At 44.2% G+C, this 25,387-nt stretch overlaps 3 protein-coding genes across 3 annotated transcripts in view; 1 reads left to right on the top strand and 2 right to left on the bottom strand.

Moving 5' to 3' along the window:
* The first annotated feature begins 465 nt into the window (after positions 1-465).
* cilp (cartilage intermediate layer protein, nucleotide pyrophosphohydrolase) lies at positions 466-8,232 on the top strand. The gene is made up of 9 exons (XM_030377186.1): positions 466-594; positions 2,341-2,489; positions 3,017-3,043; positions 3,189-3,458; positions 3,643-3,822; positions 3,914-4,219; positions 4,606-4,714; positions 4,956-5,104; positions 5,426-8,232. The coding sequence occupies exons 2-9, from the start codon at positions 2,435-2,437 to the stop codon at positions 7,804-7,806; spliced, it is 3,477 nt and encodes a 1,158-aa protein (XP_030233046.1). The 5' UTR covers positions 466-594; positions 2,341-2,434; the 3' UTR covers positions 7,807-8,232.
* LOC115558762 (eukaryotic translation initiation factor 3 subunit J-A) lies at positions 8,226-15,653 on the bottom strand. The gene is made up of 8 exons (XM_030377188.1): positions 15,374-15,653; positions 15,119-15,207; positions 13,891-13,945; positions 13,665-13,759; positions 13,252-13,348; positions 10,661-10,831; positions 10,467-10,540; positions 8,226-9,587 (listed from the first exon to the last, which is right to left on the bottom strand). Exons 1-8 carry the CDS (start codon positions 15,384-15,386, stop codon positions 9,459-9,461), a joined length of 723 nt encoding a protein of 240 aa, XP_030233048.1. The 5' UTR covers positions 15,387-15,653; the 3' UTR covers positions 8,226-9,458.
* Positions 15,654-16,252: 599 nt separating this feature from the next.
* Positions 16,253-25,387, bottom strand: part of LOC115559329 (stereocilin) — an 11,400-nt gene continuing 2,265 nt past the window's right edge. Inside the window, exons 4-18 of the mRNA XM_030378173.1 lie at positions 25,156-25,296; positions 24,638-24,699; positions 24,264-24,396; positions 23,785-23,873; positions 23,252-23,387; positions 22,808-23,004; positions 22,337-22,427; positions 21,389-21,578; positions 20,871-21,046; positions 20,541-20,696; positions 20,073-20,215; positions 18,911-19,059; positions 18,377-18,474; positions 17,926-18,076; positions 16,253-16,959 (exon numbers count right to left, since the gene is read on the bottom strand). Of these exons, the coding sequence (XP_030234033.1) occupies positions 16,727-16,959; positions 17,926-18,076; positions 18,377-18,474; positions 18,911-19,059; positions 20,073-20,215; positions 20,541-20,696; positions 20,871-21,046; positions 21,389-21,578; positions 22,337-22,427; positions 22,808-23,004; positions 23,252-23,387; positions 23,785-23,873; positions 24,264-24,396; positions 24,638-24,699; positions 25,156-25,296 (2,145 nt within the window). The 3' untranslated portion in view covers positions 16,253-16,726. The remainder of the gene's footprint in view (positions 16,960-17,925; positions 18,077-18,376; positions 18,475-18,910; positions 19,060-20,072; positions 20,216-20,540; positions 20,697-20,870; positions 21,047-21,388; positions 21,579-22,336; positions 22,428-22,807; positions 23,005-23,251; positions 23,388-23,784; positions 23,874-24,263; positions 24,397-24,637; positions 24,700-25,155; positions 25,297-25,387) is intronic.

Here is a 25,387-nt window from a genome sequence, read left to right as displayed (position 1 = left end):
TAGCTATGATTCGGTTTTCCTATACTGAATACATCCTCAAAGAAACCGTATTGCTGTTTAATTGATGACCCCCAAGATCGTGTTGCAATTGACATACTGTTTTGTAATTGTTGCCTGATGTATTATCTCAAAAAATTCAGAATTCTTTTTTTTACCATACATTTCAACTCCTAATAGTAACATTGAAAAGCTCAACACACTATTAAAATGTATCTCTACACATTGAATTGCAACCCCATGTATTATGGATGGGTCATTTCTGCCAATACACAGCCCTAGATACAATTCCTACGGTTAAAATGTCTAAGATCAAAGTGTCTGCTTTAGAAACTTGTGATCTGTGTTATTTTCTCAGTTGGGGCGGGAGGGGTGAGGGTGAGAGGGAACAGAGATGGTGGTGGGTTGATACCAAACATTCAGTGGTTGGAGGAATGAGTAGGGGGGTTAGTATAAGAGTGCGTAGGGGGCTGTCAGACTTTAGTATAGGAAGGAGCAGAGGGTGGGGTCTGTCACGCAAGAATTGAGAAAAGAGCGAGAGAGAGGGAAAGGGGTTCTCAGGATCCCAAACCGCACTACTCCTCACTGCAGAAAGAGGTAAGAGAGATCAAATCCTGACAATACTTCTGTCCATATATATCCTACTCATAGTGATTGAGAAGTGCGTCGTTGTCGTTAAAAAACTGTTATTGAGTTGTAAAACCAGGCGTCTGTTTCCAATGTCACAGGAAATGTGCTTTGGGACAAGATGTTTTGAGTGTAGACTTCATCCCACATGATCTTGTTCTCATCACATCCAAGGACTCCCAACAATTGAAATAAATCATACCGTGTTCGTGTTTTAATGAGACACCCAGATTTTCTTCATTTTTTATTTTTTTAAGATACTTTAAAAAGGGGATGGGTGCTTTTTTACACACAAATCCAAACTAAACATGTACAGAGTGTGATATAAATCGTTTGAATCTGGTATCCTATGGAGCTGTGATTGTTCACGCTGGAGCTCTACTTTGCTTGTGTTGACATTAGACAACCTGGTGTTTCTTGTCTTGGGGATGCAGAAAGACTTTAGTGCTCCCCTTGCGCTGGCTTGATTGCTTATCCAGATGTGTAACTTGAGCGGAGGTCTGTGCGTGTCCATAACGGTCAGCAGCTCAACGTGGTTCTGCTGCTCTATCGAACTTATATGGAGAAGATGTGGGGGATTATCACTCAAGTTCCTATAAGTTCAGCCAGTAAGACGATTGTGCTCGAAAACGTCTTGTCATCGTTAGTCAGCCTGGTACAGAAAAGTGTAGGAGTAACTCTATTATACTACCATTGTAGATTTTAGGTACAATTATGTGGTATTACAGTTCATGAGCCTTTTATATTTGTACTTTTATCAGAATGATCGCCAATAAAATAATGGGTCTTTTGTCAATGTGACCCAAAACATCTCAAATTACCGTTGGCTGGTCTATTGCCGCCTATCAACTGGCCAAGGAAACCGCAAGCTCTCACGTGTGTCAAGGTTGTCTGCAAAAACAAAATGGTAGACATTTGTTTTATTCTCCTTTGAAAATGCAACATTTCTAGCAATAAATGCACTCAGTGAATGTATATGATGTTTAGTTTGTTAGTAATTGCAATGTTTTCTATCGTTGCCTTGGTCATTCATATGGAATCTAATAACCCTGAAACCACGCAACACGCATGTATGAAATGATTGTCTTGGCGTTGTGTAATCATCTGAGCTTTCCGTTGGGTCTCACAAAAACCCAAGTTCGTCGAGTGACCTTCCCGGGGTCACTCGAAAATCGAAATCTTTATTGAAAGATTATCTAACAGCGGTTTAAATGTGTTGTTGAACAAAGCGTATCTATAAAAGGAACCAATGTAATGGATTTCTTTATGCGAAGGCAAAGCATACATAAAAATATGTTGTGCCCCACAAATACACCTGGTCGTAATCCATACCACAGAAGAATGCCCTTGCGTAACATGAAATAGCACATAACACAACAGCTTAGAAGAATACCCAACGCAAAGACATTGATTCAAACAACGTTCAAGTGGCTTGGTTTCAAGGCTACCAATGCCATATGAAACACCATGGCAGCGATAGAAAACATTGCATTGACTAACAAACTGACTGAAGTTTATGAAAATAAAATTCACATTCATTGCTAGAAATGCTATCAAAACGCCTGTTAATGCCGAAACTATCTTTTCTACTGAGAATATAAAGAATGCAATCCCTTTGTTTTGGCAATATTATAGTATCGTATCTTAGAATTGCTGCTGTGCATCTGGGCAGTTTATTGTCGGAATGTGATTTCTTCTTCCATCTTTCTTCAACAGAGTGGCGGACAACACTATCTTTAGAGTCCCTGCTGTGACACGTTCTACCCAGAGGTGAAAGGTCAGAGGTCGCTCCGAGCTACAAAGTGTCAGAATGTCTGTGTGGCCCCTGCTTCTTGTCCTTTGCGCCATGGCGGCCACGTCTCGAGGTTTGGCTATCGAGTTTCTCTTCATCGGATGCATTTTGCACAAGCACAGTACACATGCAAATACTAACACAAAACAGACACACAAAATATACACTTTGGCACACACAACATATAAGACACACAACTAAACAGCCCACACCACACACACAGACACAATCCTACAGAAAACGCACACACAAACACACAGATGTAAAATGTACAACAAAGATTGCAGAGTAATCCAGAATGAAAAGAAACAATGCTCTGGTATTTTTCAATAATAAAATGTTGGGAAAGAAAATATTGCTGCTCCTCATTTAGGTGATTACCTTGACTGTCTTCAATACACATAGCTTTAAGTTAAAAAATGTCTATTAGTCTTTCCTCCACTTTCCCAGGACAAATTCAACCACTGGTGGTTTAATTTATCGTTATTGTTGGGTTCATAGAACCAACAATAAAAGTATATCCCGTTAACCACAAAAATTATATAGGGGAGTACTGTTAATGATACCGATTTTGTGTGTCTGTGTGTGTATCATGTTTAGGATCACGGAGGAACGACAATTCAGACGGTATGATTGCATTTCTTTTCTAAAATAAAAACAGAATAAGTGCATGTAGAATCAGATTGTTGTGCAGTACGGTTCCACACAGCCGCGTGTCGACCGAGCAGCTGCTCAGCCAATCTCACGGCTTGTCTCGTCCTCGTACCTTCAGCCAACCATGAGTGGACCACTTGGTTCAACGTGGACCATCCCGGGGGCCGTGGGGACTACGAGCAGCTGGAAGCAATCCGCTTCTACTACCGCTCCAGGGTGTGCCCTGTCCCACGGGCACTGGAGGCCCGGACCACGGACTGGGTCCCGGCCCGCGAGACGGGGGAGACGGTGCACGCCGACCCCACGGTGGGATTCTGGTGCCTCAATGAAGAGCAGGGTCCGGGGAGGAACTGCTCCAACTACTCTGTCCGCTTCCTCTGCCCGAAAGGTAGGTGTGATCAGTGGTACAGGCGGCTCAAATTAGTTAATTTAAGGCAGGATATTGTAGCGGTTGGGGGGTTCCACTCCCAGAAAAACAAACAAAGTCAATAGTAGTCATAAGACAATTAGTGTAATGTAATGCAAAGCTGCTATTCCAAACATGTATATTACCCATGCTTGTATCTATCTAGATTATAGTGAAATCCTGCAGGGAATCTGGGGTCCCTGGTCTGTCTGGAACGCGTGCCCGGCCATGTGCGGCAAGGTTGGGGTACAGGTGCGCTCTCGGAGCTGCCAGTCCCAGACTCTGTCCTGCAGTGGACCCAAAGTGGAGGGAAGATCATGCAACGGCCCTGAATGCCCCAGGGCGGGTAAGCGGTGTTTCGTAGAGGTATCCTCGTACATTGTATTCTTGGCAGTTCTTTTATACTCACATTGACTTTATTATGTACTACTCTGTAGACTGCCATCTGCATTGCATGATGGGAAAGGAGAACGCTGAGTGCGAGGCGTGCACTTGTGAGGGGCACGTCCTGCTGGGCTCAGTCCGCGGGGCGGGAGGACTGGTCGCGGAAGGCGCCACCATCGTGCGCTTGGGAAAACTCCTAGTGCTCACCGACCACAACGGACACTTCCGGATCCCCGGTGTGTGTCCCGATGGAAACACCACACTGACGGTCAGCGCCCAGAACCACTCCCCGCTGGACGTGTTGGTACCACTCAGCAGTGAGCCCACCTCAGTGCTCAGCATCCGGCTGGAGAGGACAGGTAACTGGAGGGGGCGCTTTGTGTCTCATCACAGCATCCATAAATTACAATTGTGGTCATTTTTTGGGGCAATGCCATACAATTTTTTCATTATTTTTTTATTTTATTTAATGAACAGATCCATGTACTAATTACTGTAACATTATTTCAACGCCGGACCTTACCCCTAGACTACACTGATCCCGGTTCATTAAAAATAGAAAAGCAAGTCAATCAATATACTTTATCCGAATTGTTTGATGCCTTCATCACGGCTAGCAAAATGTCCACAGTTAATCTGTCACCACAAGTCCTGTCCCAAATCAATCACTTGCTCTTACATCCTCGATGATGAGGTATATACTGTATGTTTTTTTCATTTGGGCACTGTTCCTCTGGTTTCTCAGAGAAGCTTCGTGTGTTGACGAACCCTGAGAGCAAAGCCAGGCGAGAGGGTCACTCTGCTGTGTTTTGCTGCCAAGTGTCCGGAACGCCAAAGCCAGAGCAGTTCCAGTGGTAAGCAATGCCCAAAATATACCAACTCCACTTAAAACAGTGGTTTGTTTATATATGAAGAAGTCCTACCACTGACTAAATATGAGTAACCTACTTTGGTTAAAACCTTTAGAGTATAACTTTCTACACATTTCTTGTGTATTTAGTTGTTTTAGCTGTTTTTGTCTAATCGTTTGATATAGAGTAATTTGAGTTGAATTTGGGTTGCACATTTTGACTTCTCTTCCTTGGGATCCACCAGGTTCCACAACAATACTCTCCTTGAGAGACGGTCTGACAGCACGTTGGTCCTGAAAGACCTGCATCTTCAACAGTCTGGAGAATACTACTGCAGAGCCAGTAGCCCAGCCGGCGCCATAAAGACCAAACCAGCCCTCCTCACTGTACTAGGTACAGGACAACCCAACTCAGATTATTCTGAGGAGGCCAGCATATCAATCCACACTGGAACCAAAAACTCTATCTAAAAAAATTATAATCATGGAATAGCGGGAATGCTGTAAATGACACATGAATGTTATACATTTCATCCACAGTTCCCAAAGCAATAGGCCAAGCCTTAGAGTTGAAAGGCAAAGCAAAGGGTTGATGGAAACACCTGAAGGATACAAACAAAAAAAGGATTGTAACTGAGATGTGTGCTGAGACATTGTCCTCATTTGCGAGAATCTCATCCTCATTCCTCTTTTTTTATCTGCCTCTGTCCTGCAGCTAAAGATCAGCCGTCGTGTAATCCCACACCTGAGCCGCACCTCATTCGCCTGCCCCACGACTGCCCCCAGAACACAAGCGATTCCCTCTACTACGACGTGGGCAAATGTCCCGCCGCCACCTGTGCCGGTCAGCTTGACAACGCCAGCCGCTGCAAAGACAACGTTGCATTCTGCTGTGGCGTGGCGAAGATGGCCAAGCGAGATATATCGTGCCAGGGCTACCAACTCCCCACAATGGTGGTGACGGCGTGCGGCTGCCAGAAGTGTGTGGAGACCAAGGCTGTCGTTCACGGGCGAGCCGTCGCGGCGGATACAGGGGAACCGATGAGGTTTGGCCACATCTTCATGAACGGAGAGCGAGTTAGTCGCACGGGGTACAAAGGCACCTTCTCCGTCCAGGTGCCCCTCGACACAGCCAGGCTGGTCCTGACCTTTGTGGACAACATGCAGAAGTTTGTCAACACAACGAAGGTGCTGCCGTTTAACAGCAGGGGGGGAGCCATCTACCACGAAATCAAACTGCTCAGGAAGAAGGAGCCTGTCACCATCAGCTCCACAGAGACCAACACTCTAGAGCTCGGAGAGGCAGAGGGCCAGGATCCGATGGTCCAGCTTGAGATCCCTCCTCGCTCGTTCTACAAGCAGAATGGAGAGGTGTTTGTCGGAAACGTCAAGGCTAGTGTAACCTTTCTCGACCCTAGAGATGTTTCCACAGCGGCAGCAGCGCAGAGCGACCTCAACTTTGTGGGAGCAGCTGGCAACACCCTTCCACTAAGAACGTACGGAATGTTCTCCGTTGACTTCAGTGCCGAACAGGGTGGGGAGCCTCTGAACGCAGGTGAGGTCAAGGTGTTCCTGGACTCTACTCAGGTGAAGATGCCCGAGCATCTCGACACCATGAAGCTCTGGTCGCTGAATCCTGAGACAGCTTTGTGGGAGGAGGAAGGCGATATGCAGATGGAGAAGAAAAGAAGAGGGAAGAGAGAGGAGAGAACCTTCTTGATTGGCAACATGGAGATCAGGGAAAGACGTCTATTCAACCTGGATGTGCCCGAGAACCGCAGGTGCTACGTTAAGGTCAGGAGCTTCCGCAGTGAGCGCTTTATGCCCAGTGAACAGGTGGAGGGGGTCGTTATTAGTCTGATCAACATGGAGCCCACCCCTGGATTCTCCACCAACCCCCGCGCCTGGGGCCGGTTCGACAGCGCCATCACGGGTTCCAACGGTGCGTGCCTTCCAGCTTTCTGTGACGATCAGAGGGCTGACGCATATTCTGCCTACGTCATGGCCAACCTGGGAGGGGAGGAGCTGGAGGCTGTGACCTCCTCACCAAAATTAAATCCCAACCTCATCGGTGTCCCCCAACCCTTCCTGGGAAAGCTAAACTACCGGCGAACCGACCATGAGGACACCAGGTTGAAGAAGACAGCATTCAGCATTAATGTAGCAAAACCAAACTCCAACACCCCAGAGGAGTCCAACGGACCAATCTACCCGTTTGAGCGTTTGAAGGATTGTGAGGAAGCACCCTTCAGCGCACCCCACTTCCGTTTCTCCAGAGTGGAAGGCGATCGCTACGAATACAACACAGTGCCCTTCAACGAGGACGACCCAATGAGTTGGACGGAGGATTACCTCAGCTGGTGGCCCAAGCCCATGGAGTACCGGGCCTGCTACATCAAGGTTAAACTCAGCAGTCCCCACGAGCTCAATGTACGCTCGCGCAACATGGGCGGCACCCATCCCAGGACAGGGGGCCAGCTGTACGGTCTCAGGGACACCCGTAGCATCCGTGACATGGACCTGAATAATGTGTCTGCAGTGTGTCTGGAGTTCAAATGCAGCGGCATGCTGTACGATCAGGAGCGCGTGGACCGCACACTGGTCAGGGTGATTCCCCAGGGCAGCTGTAAACGAGAGAACGTCAACACCATTCTCCAGGAGTACCTGGTGAACCATCTGCCCTTGGCAGTCAACAATGACACTAATGAGTTCACAATGCTGGCTCCCCTGGATCCTCTCGGCCACAACTACGGCATTTACACTGTGACGGACCAAGACCCACGCACCGCCAAAGAGATCGCCCTTGGCCGCTGTTTCGACGGGACCTCCGACGGCACGTCCCGCGTCATGAAGAGCAATGAGGGGGTAGCACTCACGTTCACCTGCGGAGACTACGATGCTACACAACAGAGCGTGTTCCAGAACTCCCAGAATTCATCTGGGCAATCCGGGGCAAGCGCAGGTGGGCGAGGAGACAGCCGGCCTAGTCGCCGCCGGCAGAGGGAGGGCGCCAATGCACCGCGTGGCAACCGAAAACGCAACACCAGGGATCCAGCCGGAAGACGCACACAATCTAGACGAGATACCATGCCGTAGGTCGCTTATCAACAGTCATTAGTGATCAGTGGGGATTGTGAAGCATTTATATTATTTCAAATCACTTTTATTAATGTAATCTTTTTAATTCAAACATGTTTCAGGTAGTTTTTTTGGCGGGGGAATGGGTAAAGAAAATATTTCCCGATAAAGGTAAACCTTTGACCATGTTAAATATTTACTTGAAATTGTAAATACAATATTTATTGTACTTTCCATGTTTTTAACAAGTCAGTTGGATACAATTCGAATAAATTGGTAACGACCAGGATTTCTTCTCTCAACTCGTATTAAACAGCTACATTACGAATGTCAGGATGTCTACAATATATATTGTTCAAGAAACATGCATGATTTGTTTAATTTGATGACTGAAAACGAGAATATATATAGTGATGAAAAATACACGGAAATGTTGATAAGCTTTTTATGATTTACTTTCGTCATTTTTTGTTCACATGGTAATGCAAATGAATAGCCCATTTTTCGGCACAAGATACTGGAAGGGTCCTGATCCAAAAGTACTTCCACAGGTTAGGGTCACAGCATTAACAGGGTCGGAAAACGGTCATCTAGATCCACTATTAGACAGTTCTCTCAAAACAGAAACTGCAAAACCGGGGTTTGTTTTCTACCAGTGATTTATTAAATTAAATGCATATAAAAGATTGCAGATGCTGCTATGATGGGACTTGTCGTGGATACTGGTCAGTCAGTAGAAAGTCGAGCCCCTGTGACCAGGTTGTAGTGAGAAGTAAGCAAGGCCTCGCTCCTCAACACACTTGATACAAGCCTGCAGAAGCAATGATCAGGAGACCAGCAGAGGGCAAGTCAGACCACTTGATGTATCCAAACACTGCATTAGTAGAAATCAAATTAGTAAGTCATACCTTTGTCATGCACAAAAATAATACCTATATGCACTATTTTTTGCTTTTCAATTCATAAAAGGAAAATTCCAGAGAATGGCAGAGAGGATGTTTATTACCCTAGGCCATCCATATTTGCTTCAAATACAATGGGTGTTACGACTTTTCACATGTAGCGCTCCAGTCTGAATGCATGAACACAGCAACTCCTTGAGGACTACGATTAATCATTACCAAATAACACCTGTATTTGGCAACCAGTCATAGATACTATAGTTTCCTGTGAGGCAAATTAAGTAGAGACCTCTAGTATATACAGACATTCTGGGTAAAGACGTTTGCATATAACCACATGTGTTTCTATGTCCTTATTTACTGCAATACTTTATCTGCCACTTTGAAATGAGCCACACCTCTCAAATCTTAGCAATAAACATTGAGTCCTGGATCTAACACAGCCCAGTAGTTCAAATGTACTTTCCCTTTGCATCTGGATCACCCGGCGGATACTAATTGACGAGCGAGAGCGTCTCTGGAGTTTTAGGCCACACGAAAGGCAATTCCATACACTCATATCAGATGTGACGGTGGACGCTCCCCGGTGAGGTCCCTCTGACCATTGAAGCAAAATGAAGGGGCAGATTTGGGGGTGGGGGCCGATGCGGGGTGGCCATCTTGTTCAGGACTTCCAGGATGGCTTCTGGGCAGCCTGAGAAGGTACAGCTGTGTTTGGGATGGTTGACGCGGGGCGGGGCGGGGGGGGGGGACGCTGGTGCGCCAGTGTCACATGAAGTCCTCGTAGTCCTGGGCGTAACCACCGTCAAACGCTGTATAGTCCAGATCGTCGCGCATCTTGCCCTTCAGCCCGCCACCAGGCTGACCGCCCTTCTTTTTCTTCTTGGCTTTGTTTTGCTGTGAAGGCAGAGCGACGTACGCCGTTTAGAATTCAACAGACACCCACAGATTCAAACTGCTCGACAGTTGAACGCCCCACTATAACAGCAGCTCCTTTCTAGAGATAAGGGGGGATCTTTCAATTCAGTGGTGACACGGATAACGATTGCATACTAGGTATCGATAACCATATAATCCCATTTGGGCTCGATAGCGGAGGAAATAGAAATACCTTAAATGCAATAAAAATAATAATAAATGACATTTATATAGCGCTTAATATGGTACTCTAAGACGCTTTACATATTGCCCTATCAAAACTATGTAACAGGCATATAATAAAACAGACTAGGATTAAAAGAAAAACAGAGGTTAAACATGAAGAATAATGTGGGAGTTAGGTAGGGAAGGCTAGTAGGCCAATAGAGAAACGTAATAGCTTAATTAAACATTTGTTTTAAACGTGGTAATTGGTGTTACATGATCGTCGACATAGTAATCTTAGCCGTTTTATCACAGCGACAATTTTCCCAATTTAGAGAAAAGGTGTTTGAATTCAAGCTAAAAAAAAATTTGGTTCACTGGCTCTATAAGTTGACAGGCTAACCTTATCACCCGCATAATATCTTCTAAAGTTGAGCAGACAGAAGGCAAAGTCATGATCCGGCCTACTCTCATTGGCTACTCCCAGTTGATTACTTGGATGAGCCGTAGAGCACCCCTCCCAGGCTACCATATTAATCACTTTGACACAGCTTTTCTATTATGCCAAATCATCAGTCATTTACAAACCCCATATGCTCATTAAATGGTGCTGTAGACTCACAGCACCATCTGCTGGATGAAGACAAACTCCCAAAAATTGTATTTCCCCAAAATGAAAATAAAATTACTCACTTTTTCTTGTTTCTGCTTTTCACTAAGAAGGACTGTAAGGGCATTACTGATTTTCTTTAAGTCCTCTATTTCCACTGTAAGTCAGAAAGGGTTGCTTAGTACAAATCTTGCAGGTGGGAACCCATGACATTTAGTACATAGAACATACAAGAACATACAAATAAATAGATTCTGGTAAAGACTGTGAAACTTACATGAAATACAGAGTTCCCGAAACAATGAATCCAAGAAATTTGAATAATGCACAGACTTCTCAAACTGGCATATTTTTTCTTTCAGCAACTTCTCCAACTCTACGAAGTCTTCTTTAGAAGACGGGCATATGGCGTCGATACCTGCCACGTTGATTGCCGTATTGCTGATACCTGCAGAAGACATAGTATATTTTAGGACTCAAACAATATATATATATATATATATATATATATATATATATTAAAAAAACCATCATCTGACATGTTCTAAAAACACCTGGTGGGATTAATACTGAGAACTAGGGATGGCGAAACTGTAAAATATTCTTGACCGACCACCGAGCCTCATTAACCGGTTGAAACCGGTTAACCGATCAGATAAAAATGTGCCATTTTAAATAACAGCCATTTCGAGCCGCGCCAGTCGCCTGCTATTTCGTAACTCTGCTCATCTCTCTCCTGTTCTGCCTCCGACTCACACACTCTCCGAGTGAGAGGCAGTGGCACGACCTGTGTTTGATTTGAAACACGAGGCATGCTTACTGCAAGTTGACCGTGTGTAGAGAGCGGGCTCGAACGCCCTCAATGGTCTGAGATGGCGCAGACCTGGTTGAGACCCTGCGCGGGATTCACCAGGGGCCAATCGGAAGAGGGCAGCGTTAGGAGCTCATTTGAAACATTCCCGCGGCTCATTTAAGACAATGACAGCTCTGAAGGACGCCGCTTGTTTAGTTTGAAGGAGACGGCAAAATTGACTGTGAAGGATAATTTTTTTCACTTCACACAAAAAGATCTTGGAATGAGATGCTAACTGTAGTCTTATAGCGTTTAGTCTACTGTCCATAATTTAGAGATCATATTCTCCGCCGCTCGCATGCGGGAATAATTAAGACTTGGGGAGAAATTAAACAGTGGGTTAGAGATGCGGTGTCCTTCCAACTTCCAATAAGTCACCTCATCGGATCACCTTTTTGTGTGAAGTGAAACCAACTCCACACTGACCCAAATTATTTTTTTAACCGACAAGCGACAAGATTTATCGGTTAACGTTGATACAGTCAACCATCGGTCATTGGTTAACATCCCTAGAAAGAACAAAACAAAGGTTTGCAAAATAAAAAGGTTTTAAAAAAGGGCCCATGGCATGGAAATCTCACTATGAGGTTCTCATAAAGTGAGATTTTAATACGAGTTCCCCTAACCTGCCTATGGTCTCCCAGTGGCTAAAACGTACGCGTTCGGTGTAAAACGAGCACTAGGTATCCTGCTCGTCTTTGAAAAAAATGGAAGCTCAGGCGCGCTGATTTGGAATGTGGCCCCATATGTCGTCATAAGGGGCCAAGCTACCTCCCCTTTCTCTGCCTTGCCCGCCCAGAGGATTTTGCCCGCCAATGAGACAATGAGCTACGACCTTGCGAGCGCCACATGTGTGTGTGCGTGCGTGCGTCAAATTACAGACTGTAACTAGGGCTGGGACGACGTGTCGACGTAATCGATGACGTCGACGTATAAATTACGCAGACGCAAAAAATGTGTGTCGAGTAAAAAAAAAGAAAAAAAAAAGATGGGCGGCGCCAGAGCGTAGTAGCAACGCCAGCGGCTTCTCAGACTTTCATAAGTGCAAGGCGCCACGCACTCGTTCCTCTAAAGTATGGGAATTATTTAATGTAAAGGGAAACGATTCCGTGATATGTCGTCTTTGCAAAATGGAGATGACTTTCCATTCTAGCACCACGGCAATTCACCAGCACCTGAAGAGGCGCCACCCGGTAGCAGCTGCAGATGACCGAGCACCATCGAATTCTAATAATGCATTACTTTGCACTTTTATTTTGGAATTTAAAGGCAATAAACATGTATTGAAATGTTAAGGAATTCATATTTTTTTTCATTCAGATATGTAAATCAACATGTATAAATTGCTATTAGTCAATTAATGGGGAGATAATCAAATCGAACTGAAAAAATGAATCGTTAGATTAATCGATGCATCGAAAAAATAATCGCTAGATTAATCGTTTAAAAAATAATCGTTTATCCCAGCCCTAACTAAACGCAAGTGTTGTACACTTCTTTGTTATTTGGATAACCATTCTGCTGTTGGTGTTGTGGCGCATAACACGTTGGTTCTCTGACGTCTCTCGTATATCCACAACGAGACTGTAGTGGGGGTTATCTCAGCCATCGTTGAGCCCCGCTGCCCGCCGCCGGGATGCACCACCGCTGCGAAAGACCACCGCCTGGCAGCGGGCAGCGGGCGGTTCAGTCTACATCAAAGGCTCAATGTATGACTGGCTCGTAGTGGCTGTAATTCTGCACCACGGCTGAATTTCGGGAACGGCTTCAATTACTGTGTTAGGGGCCCACTAATATCTATATTAAAGCATCCATAAAGTAGCATGCAATGCGACCTTTAAAGAAATATTTATTTCAAAAGTTTAGTATGCTCATTTTAATTAATGATTTATGTAGTATTTAGGACTATGCTACTTTTTCCTTTAATGTCATTAACATTCATATACTATTTTGACAGAACGATCTTAAAATATATATATATTTTTTAGAAATAAAAGGACCATGACCTTACATACCAAAAGCATCTTTAGCTAGCTCCAGGTCTGCGGCCTCTTGTAGCTTCTGAACTCTTAGCTTCTCCAGTTGCTGCTCCTCTGGCGTTAGCTCCTCTTGCTTTAAACACAGTCAGACAAACAGAAAGCTAACCCTAACTGCTGGATAGATAAAAAAGAAATACAACACTTTTTTCTTCATAACTTTTCATCAATTGCAAAATTAAAACTGCTGTTCAGCTGAAAGGGAAATTGATAATTAGATATTTTAAATTGTCAATTCAAAACACAACTTTGAATGCTAAGGAGTATTGGCTCGGTACCATTTGAGACGCAGATGTCTGAAATGGGAGTTAGTATCAGTCATGAAAAAGTGGTATTGGTGTAACCCCCGAAAACAACCTTCTCTTTAGAATACTGTGGAAAAATACTCTTACCTTCTGCTGGATCTCCTCCTGTTTTTTCCTTTTCTCTCGGTTTTCCTTCTCCTTTATTTTCTCGCTAAGCTTCTTCTTTTCCGACACCTTTGTCTCTGAAAATGACAATGAAACAATGGATCAGTGGATGCATGACTTTCAACTCGTACAATTGGACGTGCATTTTAGCCATGGCAGTGGCAACCAACAGTGACAAGTTCTAAAAATAATATTTTTTTATTATTACCTGCTTTCTTTATCTCCGCTTTTTTCTCTTCCTCATCATCGTCATCCCAGTTATCCTGAAAAAGAAAAGACCTCTAGATTGAGTCTTACAACTTTAACCAGTAGTGCATCATGGGTAGAGTAGGCCCATCTAAGCTCATGACTCATTCTACTTTAAGCCCAAGTCTCTTTAAGACCAACATACATTTTGCCTTAGTTTAATGTCAGAATAAACTTATCTTGTGGACTTTCATTTCACCATCTGTTTAATATTCTAGTATAGTTGCATGCAATGCCTTGCTGATAGGTCAACGTTATTATTAGGGGGGGGCGGGGGGGGGGGGGGGGGGCAATTAGTCTCCAACATCATTGGAATAATTTCAATTGGCAATGAACCTCCAATAGATACAATGCAGCCTCATCCTGTAGGAGGCTGCATACACCATATGCCACAGAATCTAGTGGACGCTTAGGGAGCCCTCGCCAGCCCTTTCCATTGGGGAATTAAGGGAGGTCCTTGTATTGGACGACGAGAAAAAGGAAAATGTAAGAATATTCAGGTAGTGAACAAGTGATTATCGGCGTTGTGGCGGACTGTTGTTATGAGCGCCCTCTGTGTAGGATTGACTTGGAAAGTTCCAGGCCCAGTCGAGTTGAGTCATCACCAGATCATGATTTCATCCCAAAGTGGCTAAAGTTGGTTAGCCAGCTAACGTTTCCAACACAGATGGCCAGCTACACAACACATTCAAAGAGACCAGCCTCATCAACTGCTTATTTACAGGGACAACAGAAATAACTCATTAAGTTACTATTGGGTGGTTTTATGGAGGCTTCCTCAAGCTATCCAACATGAAATGGCCTGGCCCAGTAGTTCATGTTGGTCCAACATCAACAGCCACCCTTTTCACGACCACAAAGCGTTTCTTCTATTAGCCGTATGAGGGCACATAACATGGATAATAGAACCAACCCAGCGCTACGTTTTGAACTCAACATAACATATGGCAAGATAAAGCCCGACATATGTTGGAGCCCCACGAGTTAGCATTAGCTTAGCATACAACCAACACAGGTCCACCTGACGGGTTAGCTTTAGCTTAGCACGGTGTGTAGTCCATCTGACAGGCGAGCATGGCGTTAAAATGCAAGAGATTACACCACCAACCACACCACCTTATCGGGGTATTAACGAACGACTACACCGGTAATGCACCTCATATTACACACGGTGCTCTCAATGGCGATACCTTGACATCGTCGTCTTCATCTTCGCCTTCCCATTTATCCTGCACTGCCGCCTTTTTGATCGGCTCGTCCGGCTCGAAGTTGTCGGCGTCTGTGGAAAAAGACGACCGTATTTGTATTAATATATGGGATCATCCGAGTTTGAATACATCTAACGCACACCTGTCCTTAAACATAAGGGCATACACGTCGTCGAGCGGTCTTTATTGGCCAGATAAGACGTGGATCTCTATGCTTTAAACAAGTTAGTTTCTCACCCCAGTCCGCCATGTTGGTTGTGTTTGACAGGATCCGACGCCCAGCCGGTTGGAATCAGCGGAGCGACGCCTCACTGACGGCTGTCTCCTCATGTGCCGGTGGAGCACTTGGTTGGCCCCCAGGAAAAGCGACTCCTACCTTCTAGATCCCACTCATTATCTGATACACTGAACTCAGAGGGGTGCCTAAAATATTTTTTTGTGTCATTGTGTTGTTTATAGATTATTTCATTATTGGTACTACTACGACCTAGGCCTACTACAATGTATCGTATTAACATTTTGGCAGGGGGGGGGGGGTGGCATTGAGCGGATGGTCGGGGGCCCGCTGATTCCATTTATGGGGAAATGACTATGTAAACGAAAAAAAAGGCAAAAGGTTGTCCATTTTAAAATGGAATGGAATATAGTGCAGTAAGCTCTCAGGCCTTCTGTATTGCTTGCAAATATTTATTCTGCTCTAGCTCAACTTTTCCCTTTTTTATATTATCCGTACTTAGTCAACCAACATATATGCAGGATTAACTCTTCTGTGTCCTTATACTTTGGGGACTAAAAAGAGAAAGCAGTAAAATAAAAAGACGCTACTGTTGGAGGCATTGTTGCGTCTATGATAGCGTTGTTTCAAAATAAAAGTCCATTGTTTTTCTGTTTTTATTGGATCGGACGTATGTGTTCTATATTGAGGACGTGTCCTCCGAGTCCTCCCCGAAATGTACGCCTATATGGTACCAAGGTACCATACACCTTGGTACGTTTATACAGCCTATATGGTACCAAGGTACCATATAGGCTGTATAAACGTAGGCCATTCTACATTGCTGTTGTGTTTTGTTATAGAAATAACATTCAGTGTATGCAAACATATTTTCATTGAATTGTGTAGAATAATGTTAAAGGTTGTCGTGATTTTCATTTATTTCAATAGATCGAGTCACATGATATATAATACTGATATATAAGGATATTATTATAGACAAACCAAAGAACTTTCAATTAATAGAAAACATTTTTGCGATAATAGAAAACTAGATTTACAACCCAAACTATCATATGGTTTTGAAAATATTATTAATTGTATTATTTCCAACCATGGTGTGTGGCTTTGCGGCCCTGAGAAGGACAAGGAACATGAACAAGACCAGCAATATCTCAGATGCTGTTGGTACATGCATCAATCGAAACACGCGGTGCTTATTATTAAGACCACCCTTTATCTCTGTTTATCTCTCTGCTGCAGTTGTTAAAAGAAAAAGAAACATAAATTAAATTAATCCAAAAATATCTTAATATATTAGTAGCGCCTTTTCCAAGAACAAAGGTGATGACATTATTTACAGCCAAATAATAACATTAAGGACAAAAGACAAAATAATTAGCCCACTCATGCATTAGAATACTGAAGTGTGAAGTGCTGTTTGGGTCGGGTATTGGTAGGTAGGGTGGGACCGGTGGTAAGGTGAGAACGGTAGCCCTGGGTGCAGGGCGATCAAGGTCGGGGGGGGCAGAGAAGAGCAGCCAGATCAGCAGTCCCAGCAGGAGACACAGATGAGTGGGACTGACTGTCCCCCCAAATGACCCTTCCTCTGTGGAAGGACACACAAACATTAACACACACATGAAGAGATAAACACATGAACTTGAACAATCACACACACACACACGCACGCGCGCGCGGCACACACACACACACACACACACCACACACACACACACACACACCACACACACACACACACACACACACACACACACACACACACACACACACACACACACACACACACACACACACACAGTAGATTACTGCATTGATTCCATCCAAACTAGGGCAAGACAACTAAATGTGCTAATTTGTTCTGGTAAAAAGGTTATGTGTCAGTAGGCCTTCATACTGATTATGTCATTGGCCTAAGATATAAGATATACGAAATAGTATCATACTTTATTCATCTCAAACAGGAAATGTAGGTTATAAGCTGATATGCTGATGCTCTCATATCAAGAGTATTTTTTACACAATAATTAAGTGGAAAATTGGTGTGAATATCTTTGGGCAAAGATATTCACACCAATAGTGCAAAGTCAAGTGGAACATTTAAGCAGTGCTACAAATAAATGGAAAAGGTCAAGATTGGCATTTCCTTTCAATTCAGTACTGCCAGGGAAAGATTGTCACTATCGATATCCTGCTGATTATGAGATCCCATCCCTCTAACGGCCTGCATTTTGAGTGAAACACAGACAACAGTTGCAACACTCAAGGGGCTGTGTTTGGTTGACAACTTCAAATTTCCAGTTATTTTAATGTTGTCCAATGTTACCCACTAATAATATCAACAATGTAGTGTTAGTCCTCAAAGTACACTCTGACTACTGCAAATAAAATCCTGAAAGAATCAATACATATCACCTCATCCCTTAATGATTCTTCCAAACCTCAATGTCTTGTTTCACTCAGAAATGCATCTTATGGCTTTAAAGGCAAATTTAAAAGTAAAGATTGACTCTTATTTTGACTGATATATTCGAACAGGCAGATATTGCATTACGTCGGGGGTTCGGAAGCCGGTCATCCCAGGGCGTAAGGACTATGGCCAGGGCATTCAGTTGAGCGTCAGACAGCGCCTCACGCTGCCTCGTCGTCACCGCAACTGCCTGCTCGTAGGTGAAATGACCGATCTTGAGAGGGCTGAACACCACCTGCAGGGGGCGCCACAAACCGAGAAAACAGAGAACAATCGCAATAGGATACAATATGAGACGTTGCACAAGTTCTTAGATATTGAGGACAGGGTTTTTTATGTGGGTAACAGCAGGGGACCATGCCATCTATGTTTCCAGGTGATCATTAGGAAGTTTGAACACAGAAAATGGGAATACTGTGTTGATATGAATAGAGAAATGCTAATTATCTTACAGTTCAACATAGTAATGAGCCCTAATAGCTTATTTTACTGTACAAAAGTCCCTCCTGGGATCGCCTGATGATGGAAGACTTACTTTAAAATGATCTGGGTGAATGAGTGAAATAGCCAGGGGTGTGATGCCTTCGAGCTGCTCCTTCACGAGCGCCGACATGGACATATCAGGAAGTCCAGCTACCAACACAGATAAGATAGATTTGTTATAAGGAATAGTTTATGGACCAAAAAATGGCCCACGGAGTGCCCCATATGCTCTAGATTCAGATTGGTTTAAATATGTCACATGCTACTCGAATACATGGAGTTAATTAGCTAGCTAGAATAAATCAGAATACATTGGCCTGAAATTCAAGCAATTCATGGCAAATATGACAAATAACTTGAAACATCAGGTCCACCAGTGCCATTAATAACACCGACATTATAAACCATTAAGTTCTTTCTAAAATGTAATTTGTAAACTGTGTCTCAATCAAGTCTATTAAGATTATTTCACACAGAAAGTGTAATTGGTCATAAATGTTTAAAAGCAGCGCATTGGATTCTGATATTGGTCACACTTCTGTCAGAGCTTCTGTCAGAGCTTCTGTCAGAGCTTTGATGAACCTACCTGCCACAACGCCTATCTCTATGAACACTTCTTGCCCCCAGGAACTGGTGATGCCGAAGGCAAGGCTATTACTCAGAAGCCTAACCATCGCACCAAACTGCTCGCCAGAGCAGGCGAGCCTCAACTGGCCCAACCACAGCACAGCCTTACTGTGGCCAGCAGGGGGGGGGGGTCACGGAAGCACAGCATACAATGAAAAAAAGAAGAGCAATAGGTCAGGAAAGATAAAATGTTCTAGCCTGACATCGCCACCCGCATTCACAAATGCTATAGAGAAGCTCCTCCTTCTAGTGGCCCCCCATGGGACATTTTTTTTGATCCTGATGTACATCCTTGTGCCATGTATTACAAATATGTTTGTGAATAAACTTATAAAATCAACATTTCAAAAGTCAAGAATTTCAGTTTTTAGTAAACTTTACACACCAAAAACCTTCGCTCTTCACAAGCTACCTAGAGCCACCGGAGCTAACAATAACGCAATGCCTTTGTGTTTCCTAAGTCACATGAGCAACTGGTCTTGCTAGTTTTTTCGCTTCCCAGTGTCACCATATTCTGTTTCCCATCGTTAAGTGTGACCCAGAGGTTGTTGTTGCACATTTTTCTGCAACATGCACAAGTTTAAAAGGTTATAAAGGTATGAAGTCGTTCACGTGCAGAAACATGCGAGAGCTTAAAACGTAAAACCAGTAGTCGCTGGATTGAACGCATCACATGTCGGCGTTGATTATGTGTATTTTGTGGGACGAGAGATGTTGTCCACTGAGCGGTTTCATACAGAACTACATTTAACTGTCTTGACAAACTGTATCTGTCTTATCTGGCAAATTCATATTTCAACATCATATGTGCAATTGCTGGCACAATTCAAACTCGATCAAAAATGATTTATCGCTCTCTGTTGACTACGGTATCTATTGTTTCCAAAATAATGTCCCATGGGGGACAGTAAACAGGGCGTGGTCTCAGGCCCAATCCCATTTCTACCCCTTCCCCCTTTTCCTTCCCCTTACCCCTTCCCCTCACCCCTTCAAAACAAGGGGGAGGGGAAGGGGTAATGGGTAGAAATAGGATTGGGCCTTAGTCTCTCAAATCAAAAGACATTGGACATTGGATTTGGCTTATGAAGAGCATGTTTTAGAAAGACAATGAGAATGCTCACCTGAACTCTGCGGCATTGAAAGTTTGTATTTCAGCGACATTTGCTCCACAAACAATGTGCCCCATCGCTACCAGAGTGCTGGAATCCAGCTGGTTAGGACTCAATTGGATGGCTTTCACCACATTTTGGAAAAGCACAGGCAGCTAGCATGGGAAAACAAGAGTGAGAGAGATCAGCCTTGACTCAAAGTCACATTCTAAATAGATGGGATTATGTGATTATCAAATACATAACCACATATGAAGGAATACATAATGACAATCATCAGTATTACTAATGACCATTTTTTAGAAATGAGTCAGTAGATGGTTGGGACCAACCAGCCTGTTCTCCAACATAAAATATGCAATAGGTAGCTTGTCATTGACCAAAATATGAGAGTTTGCTAGTACAGCCGCCGCTATTGACTGGTCGAACAAACGGCAATACCTCTTTCTTTGAATCTTTCTTTAAGCCTCGGTGTGCTACCTGTGTGCGTTCCCAAGTGCTGACGGCGCCCATGGCTGAGATGCTGCTGATCTCTGAGAGGCGAAGAGAGGCCAGCTCCGCCCTGGAGAGGGCAACGGCCAGACCTCCCAGCTGGGGGACCACCGTGGAGGGCAGGGAGGACACAGGGCCGTGCACCTTCACACACACGCACGCATGCACGCACACGCACACACACACACACACACACACACACACACACACACACACACACACACACACACACACATCCCAGTCAGTCGGCAGCACTTGGTTTACCAGGGTTAGGGCTAGGGTTAAACTGCCCTGGTTGGATGGCCAGCAGAACCTCACCTGCTTGGCCCTCTGCAGCAGTGGAGAACGTTGATATTGCTGGAGGAAGGGGTCCTGTCCAATGAGCTCCAGGCAGTTGGAGAAGTCCTCGTCGGTCATGGATGTCAGGCTGTCGGGGGGCCACAGAGACGGAGCCAGGCTGTGTAGAATCTCACAGCCGGGCGTCACCACGGTAGCTGGGCAGGGACAAAAAGGATTGTGATGATGAAGATGACGACAACGATGGCAACGGTAGAATTGTCTTTATTTTTTCCTTTTCATTATTGGTATTGTTTCCCTTCTTATTATACATGTTTCATTTTCCATACTGATCATTTTCCATGTTCTTTCTATATTCCATTAATTTCATAAAATGTAAGTATTGTTTTAAGCATTGTACATTTTGCTTTAATATGGATTATTTATGGATGAATACTTTCCAAAACCTAGCTAACCCTGGCTGGGTTCTCCAAACACACTACGTAGAAAAGAAATAAGAATTTAATGACAGATTAGAAATCATCTTTCAAAATACTTACACTGGACAGGGGTATTTATTGCTCCCCGAAGGAACCCGAGGAAGTACTGGAGGACAAACTCCTCTTTGCTGAACCAGGCCTGCCTCTCAAGCTGGGGGGTGTTCTTCACACAGTGGAGCCCCACCTCGCTGGCCTCCCACTGGGACTGCTCAAGGAACAACCTCTCCACGTGGCTCAGGCTCAGCAGGGACTGGAGCGACACACACATGAATATACATGAGTTCCCAAAGACACACACACACATACATAGAAAACCACAGGAATACGCACACTCAAATACACAAACATACAAAATAATGCAAACAGAAATGCACTGACACATATACAACAATACATTCATACAAACAGACACAAACATACATACGCAAACCAATAAATAGAATCACGCAAATAAAGCCACGCTGCATGAACACACACACACACACACACCCACACACACACACACACACACACACACACACGCACACACGCACGCACGCACGCACGCACGCACGCACGCACGCACGCACGCACGCACGCTGGAGGTTAGCGGGCCAACAGGAACAGGGTATTTGAGCCAAGCGGCTAACTGGAGACGTGACACCCAGCAGGGTGGTTTACAGTCCGTCCTGACCTGGTGTCAGATAGCCATCCCAGTCAGTCCATTCCCGACAACCACAAACACCCACTCTCAGAGAACAGTCAAGTCCGAAAATATCCTTCCCCTCAAGTCAGACCGCGGCTGTCCCCAGGTGACTTCATAGAGGAGACTATGGACACTTCCAGAAGAGACTAGATCTTTGCAGAACTGATTGGGCATTTTATGGAGGAAAGAAATACATTTGTAGAGGTAACTGAAAAGCCATACAGAACGTTAGACATTTCCAACGGACATTTCCAACGGTGGCTAAACATTTTCAGAGATGATGAGAATGAGGGACGATGTTCCTGATAACGGCGCAAACTCACCGGGGAAATCTTCTGCAGCGTGTCTTTGGACAGGAAGAAGAGAAATCGTCCCGCCAGGCTGACGTTGACCGCGGTCCAGGTTCCAACTGGGCTGTTGGAGACATGAACACATTAGGGACACTCCTAGTTTTCTTACACAGAAGATAAGACACAATTCCTTCCACAAATGTGCTGATTAACAAAATAACAATTAAGTCAATCCTATTTTAACTTTATTTGTGAATCAGTGAATATTTTCAAGACATCAAGGACCATGTAGGGCCCCGGCATCTTGCTCAATGCAATGCACATTGGGGATTGAACTCGGAACCTTTTCGGCTTTGAGTCAAACACATTACAACCCATTATGAAACTATCGTGCAACCCAATGGTATGGTTGACAAATATATTCACGGCCTTTTATTCTCTAAATGAACCCTCTGAAGCAGGTCTTAAACTGTTCATAGACTAAACGTAAGACCACCCATGTACCCGAAGACCGCTGGCTCCTGCAACATGGCTGCCACCTGCAACCTCTTGGTGGCGCTGTAGCAGAATCCCTGCAGAAGCTCCAGGTTGTTGAGGAAGACGCTGCGCCTCAGCTGCACAAACACCTCGTCCACCACAAACGTGGCCATGACACCCAGAGAGTGGAACTCCATCTCTGTGTACTCCCCCGTGTACATGCCCTGCGAGAGAGAGAGAGAGAGAGAGTGCTTTGGTACTTCAGTGGTACAACATCTGGATAATTCAGAACAATTCAGAACTTCAGCGCGCTCGATTTTTAATTCCTTTCTCATAGAACAGATTTATTTCCATGGGGAAAACCACAACAAGCTTTCAGAGCACTTAATGAAAATGTATACATTTTGCGTCACAGTATTTCTATCCTAGTTCCAAAGTGTCTCACAAAAAACAAAAAGAACCAAGCTTCACCAGTCTCTGGGTCAGCTTGTCAACCAGCAGCTCCTGCTTGACCCTGGGCAGCTGGAGGAAGGACCTGGGGTCCTGGACAATCATGGTCCTCAGAGTGTCCATCATGTCTGCAGGGAACATCCTGACTGTGCTCACCCTGTTGATCGCAAGAAGACAGATGGACGGACACATTGGATGAGCACTTAGACAGAGGGAGAATAGATAAACTCTGAACAAGAGTATACAATTATAATAGATATTAATTGATAATCAATTCATATTTATTCCATCCATGATAAAACAATCAGATGTAGATCGCTTAACATCTTCTAAGAATCCTCCGAATTACAATTTTGTTACGACAAAACATTTCAATTTGGTTTGTGAAGATATAGGTGATTATGTGTGTGTATTAATAATGCTATATGACACACATTTCGTCTTTTGCAGTGGGTGGATATCATGTTCAAAAGAATTCTGTCATTGGTCAGACCATTTCACTGCAACAGAGTAGATGCTGCAGAAGGCAATTTCTGACGACTGGTCAGACTTACGGCAGGGCCAGAGCAATCTCTGCTCCCATGTCCACTAGCAGCTCAGAGAAGAACTCAAAACGGTACAGCTCATTTATCAGACAGTTTTTCTGTAGAGGGAAAAAAAGGTTCAGTCATCTGGCAGTGGATGCTGTTTAAAAATGTTTGCAACAGCGCATCACTGGGAACAGGGACAGTAATTGAGTTGCTCAAAGAAGGATGTAACACTCTTGTTTTCTTGTTCTCGGAGGATATTAGATATAACTAGATATTATAATATCTGTAGGTCTATTGAGTTTTCAGGAATTTTAATTGCAAAAATGTAATGCATTCCTACTTTCATTTAGTCAGTGTTGAAAAACCCGCTAAATAGCAAATACATTTCTCTGTAATCTTGTCTTCGAAAGCCGTGCTTTGTTGAAAAGCAATGTTTGTTTTTATATAAATCTAAGCAGAGCTCTATATCCGTAATGCTTCTGTGAGGTAAACACTGAACTCACCAGTGACGTGTGAAGGAGAGTCGGCTGCTCTTGCAGGAAGTGAAGGATATCTCTCAGCAGGGAAATGGATGACCCCGCGATGAGTCTCCGGAGCACCGGGCAGCTCACACCTTGACCCACCGTCCCAATGTTCCTGGGTTCACAACAGGAAGGAGCGGTCAGGGTGCCCCCTCGTCTTTATGCAAAACTCATTCAACTTCGTAAAGCAAATAGCACAGCCTAACCATTAATAAAAGTACAACTGCACAATGTTAGGTTATGAAGTGCAGAACACTTTATATCCTAAAATTGACGATATTCATTCATAAGCTTTGGATAAAATCACATGATAATGCTGACGACCACAGCTCAGGCAGATTTGAGGTTAAACGTACAGGAAGCGTTCTTTGGTGAGGTTTGGCTGGGATTCCATCACTTTTCTGAATAATGCCTTGGCCTGCATAGAAAGAAGAAGAAAATAATTGTGTTTCTGGCTGATGAATGAAAAGGAGTTATTTCATCTTGTGTTCGACTGCCAATGTTTAATGGCAGTATGGGGACTTGAGGTCTATTAGCTGGTTGTAGTGGTGTTATGGGGAATACAAAGAGTAGTGTGTAGTGGTGTTATGGGGAATACAACTAGTAGTGTGTAGTGGTGTTATGGGGAATACAACTAGTAGTGTGTAGTGGTGTTATGGGGAATACAACTAGTAGTGTGTAGTGGTGTTATGGGGAATACAACTAGTAGTGTGTTGTGGTGTTATGGGGAATACAACTAGTAGTGTGTAATAGTGTTATGGGGACTATAACTAGCTGTGTGTAGTGGTGTTATGAGGACCCTAACTAGCAGAGTGTAGTAGTGTTCTGGGGACCAGAACTAGTAGCTGTGTTGGTGGTATTATGGGTAGCGTACCTGCTGTGTGTTCCAGGGCTGTGTGGTGGTGTATGTGCTGTTTGCTATTAGTGGAGTTGTGTGGGGAAGCACGCTGAGCAGAGGAGTGATGGACAGGAGAGGGGCAACATTCAGTAGCCGGTTCACCACATCAGGATAGCCCTGAGGAAACAAGAAACAACCTCATGTTTTAACATACAACAATGTCTTCACATATCACAATAGGTACCTAAAAGAGCTATAGGTACGATTT

The sequence above is a fragment of the Gadus morhua genome, chromosome 14 (genome assembly GCF_902167405.1).
Source record: "Gadus morhua chromosome 14, gadMor3.0, whole genome shotgun sequence".
NCBI classification, from domain to species: domain Eukaryota; kingdom Metazoa; phylum Chordata; class Actinopteri; order Gadiformes; family Gadidae; genus Gadus; species Gadus morhua.
Note: the sequence above shows the minus strand (reverse complement) of the source record. Positions and strands in the feature narration are given on the sequence as shown.

Coding starts and splice junctions, on each gene's coding strand:
- cilp (XM_030377186.1), top strand. CDS start 2,435: ATGTCTGTGTGGCCCCTGCTTCTTGTCCTTTGCGCCATGGCGGCCACG. Junction 2,490..3,016: donor CATGGCGGCCACGTCTCGAG/GTTTGGCTATCG, acceptor TATCATGTTTAG/GATCACGGAGGAACGACAAT. Junction 4,220..4,605: donor CATCCGGCTGGAGAGGACAG/GTAACTGGAGGG, acceptor CTGGTTTCTCAG/AGAAGCTTCGTGTGTTGACG.
- LOC115558762 (XM_030377188.1), bottom strand. Junction 13,946..15,118: donor ATGAAGACGACGATGTCAAG/GTATCGCCATTG, acceptor TTTCTTTTTCAG/GATAACTGGGATGACGATGA. Junction 9,588..10,466: donor AAAAGCAGAAACAAGAAAAA/GTGAGTAATTTT, acceptor CTGCCTTCACAG/CAAAACAAAGCCAAGAAGAA.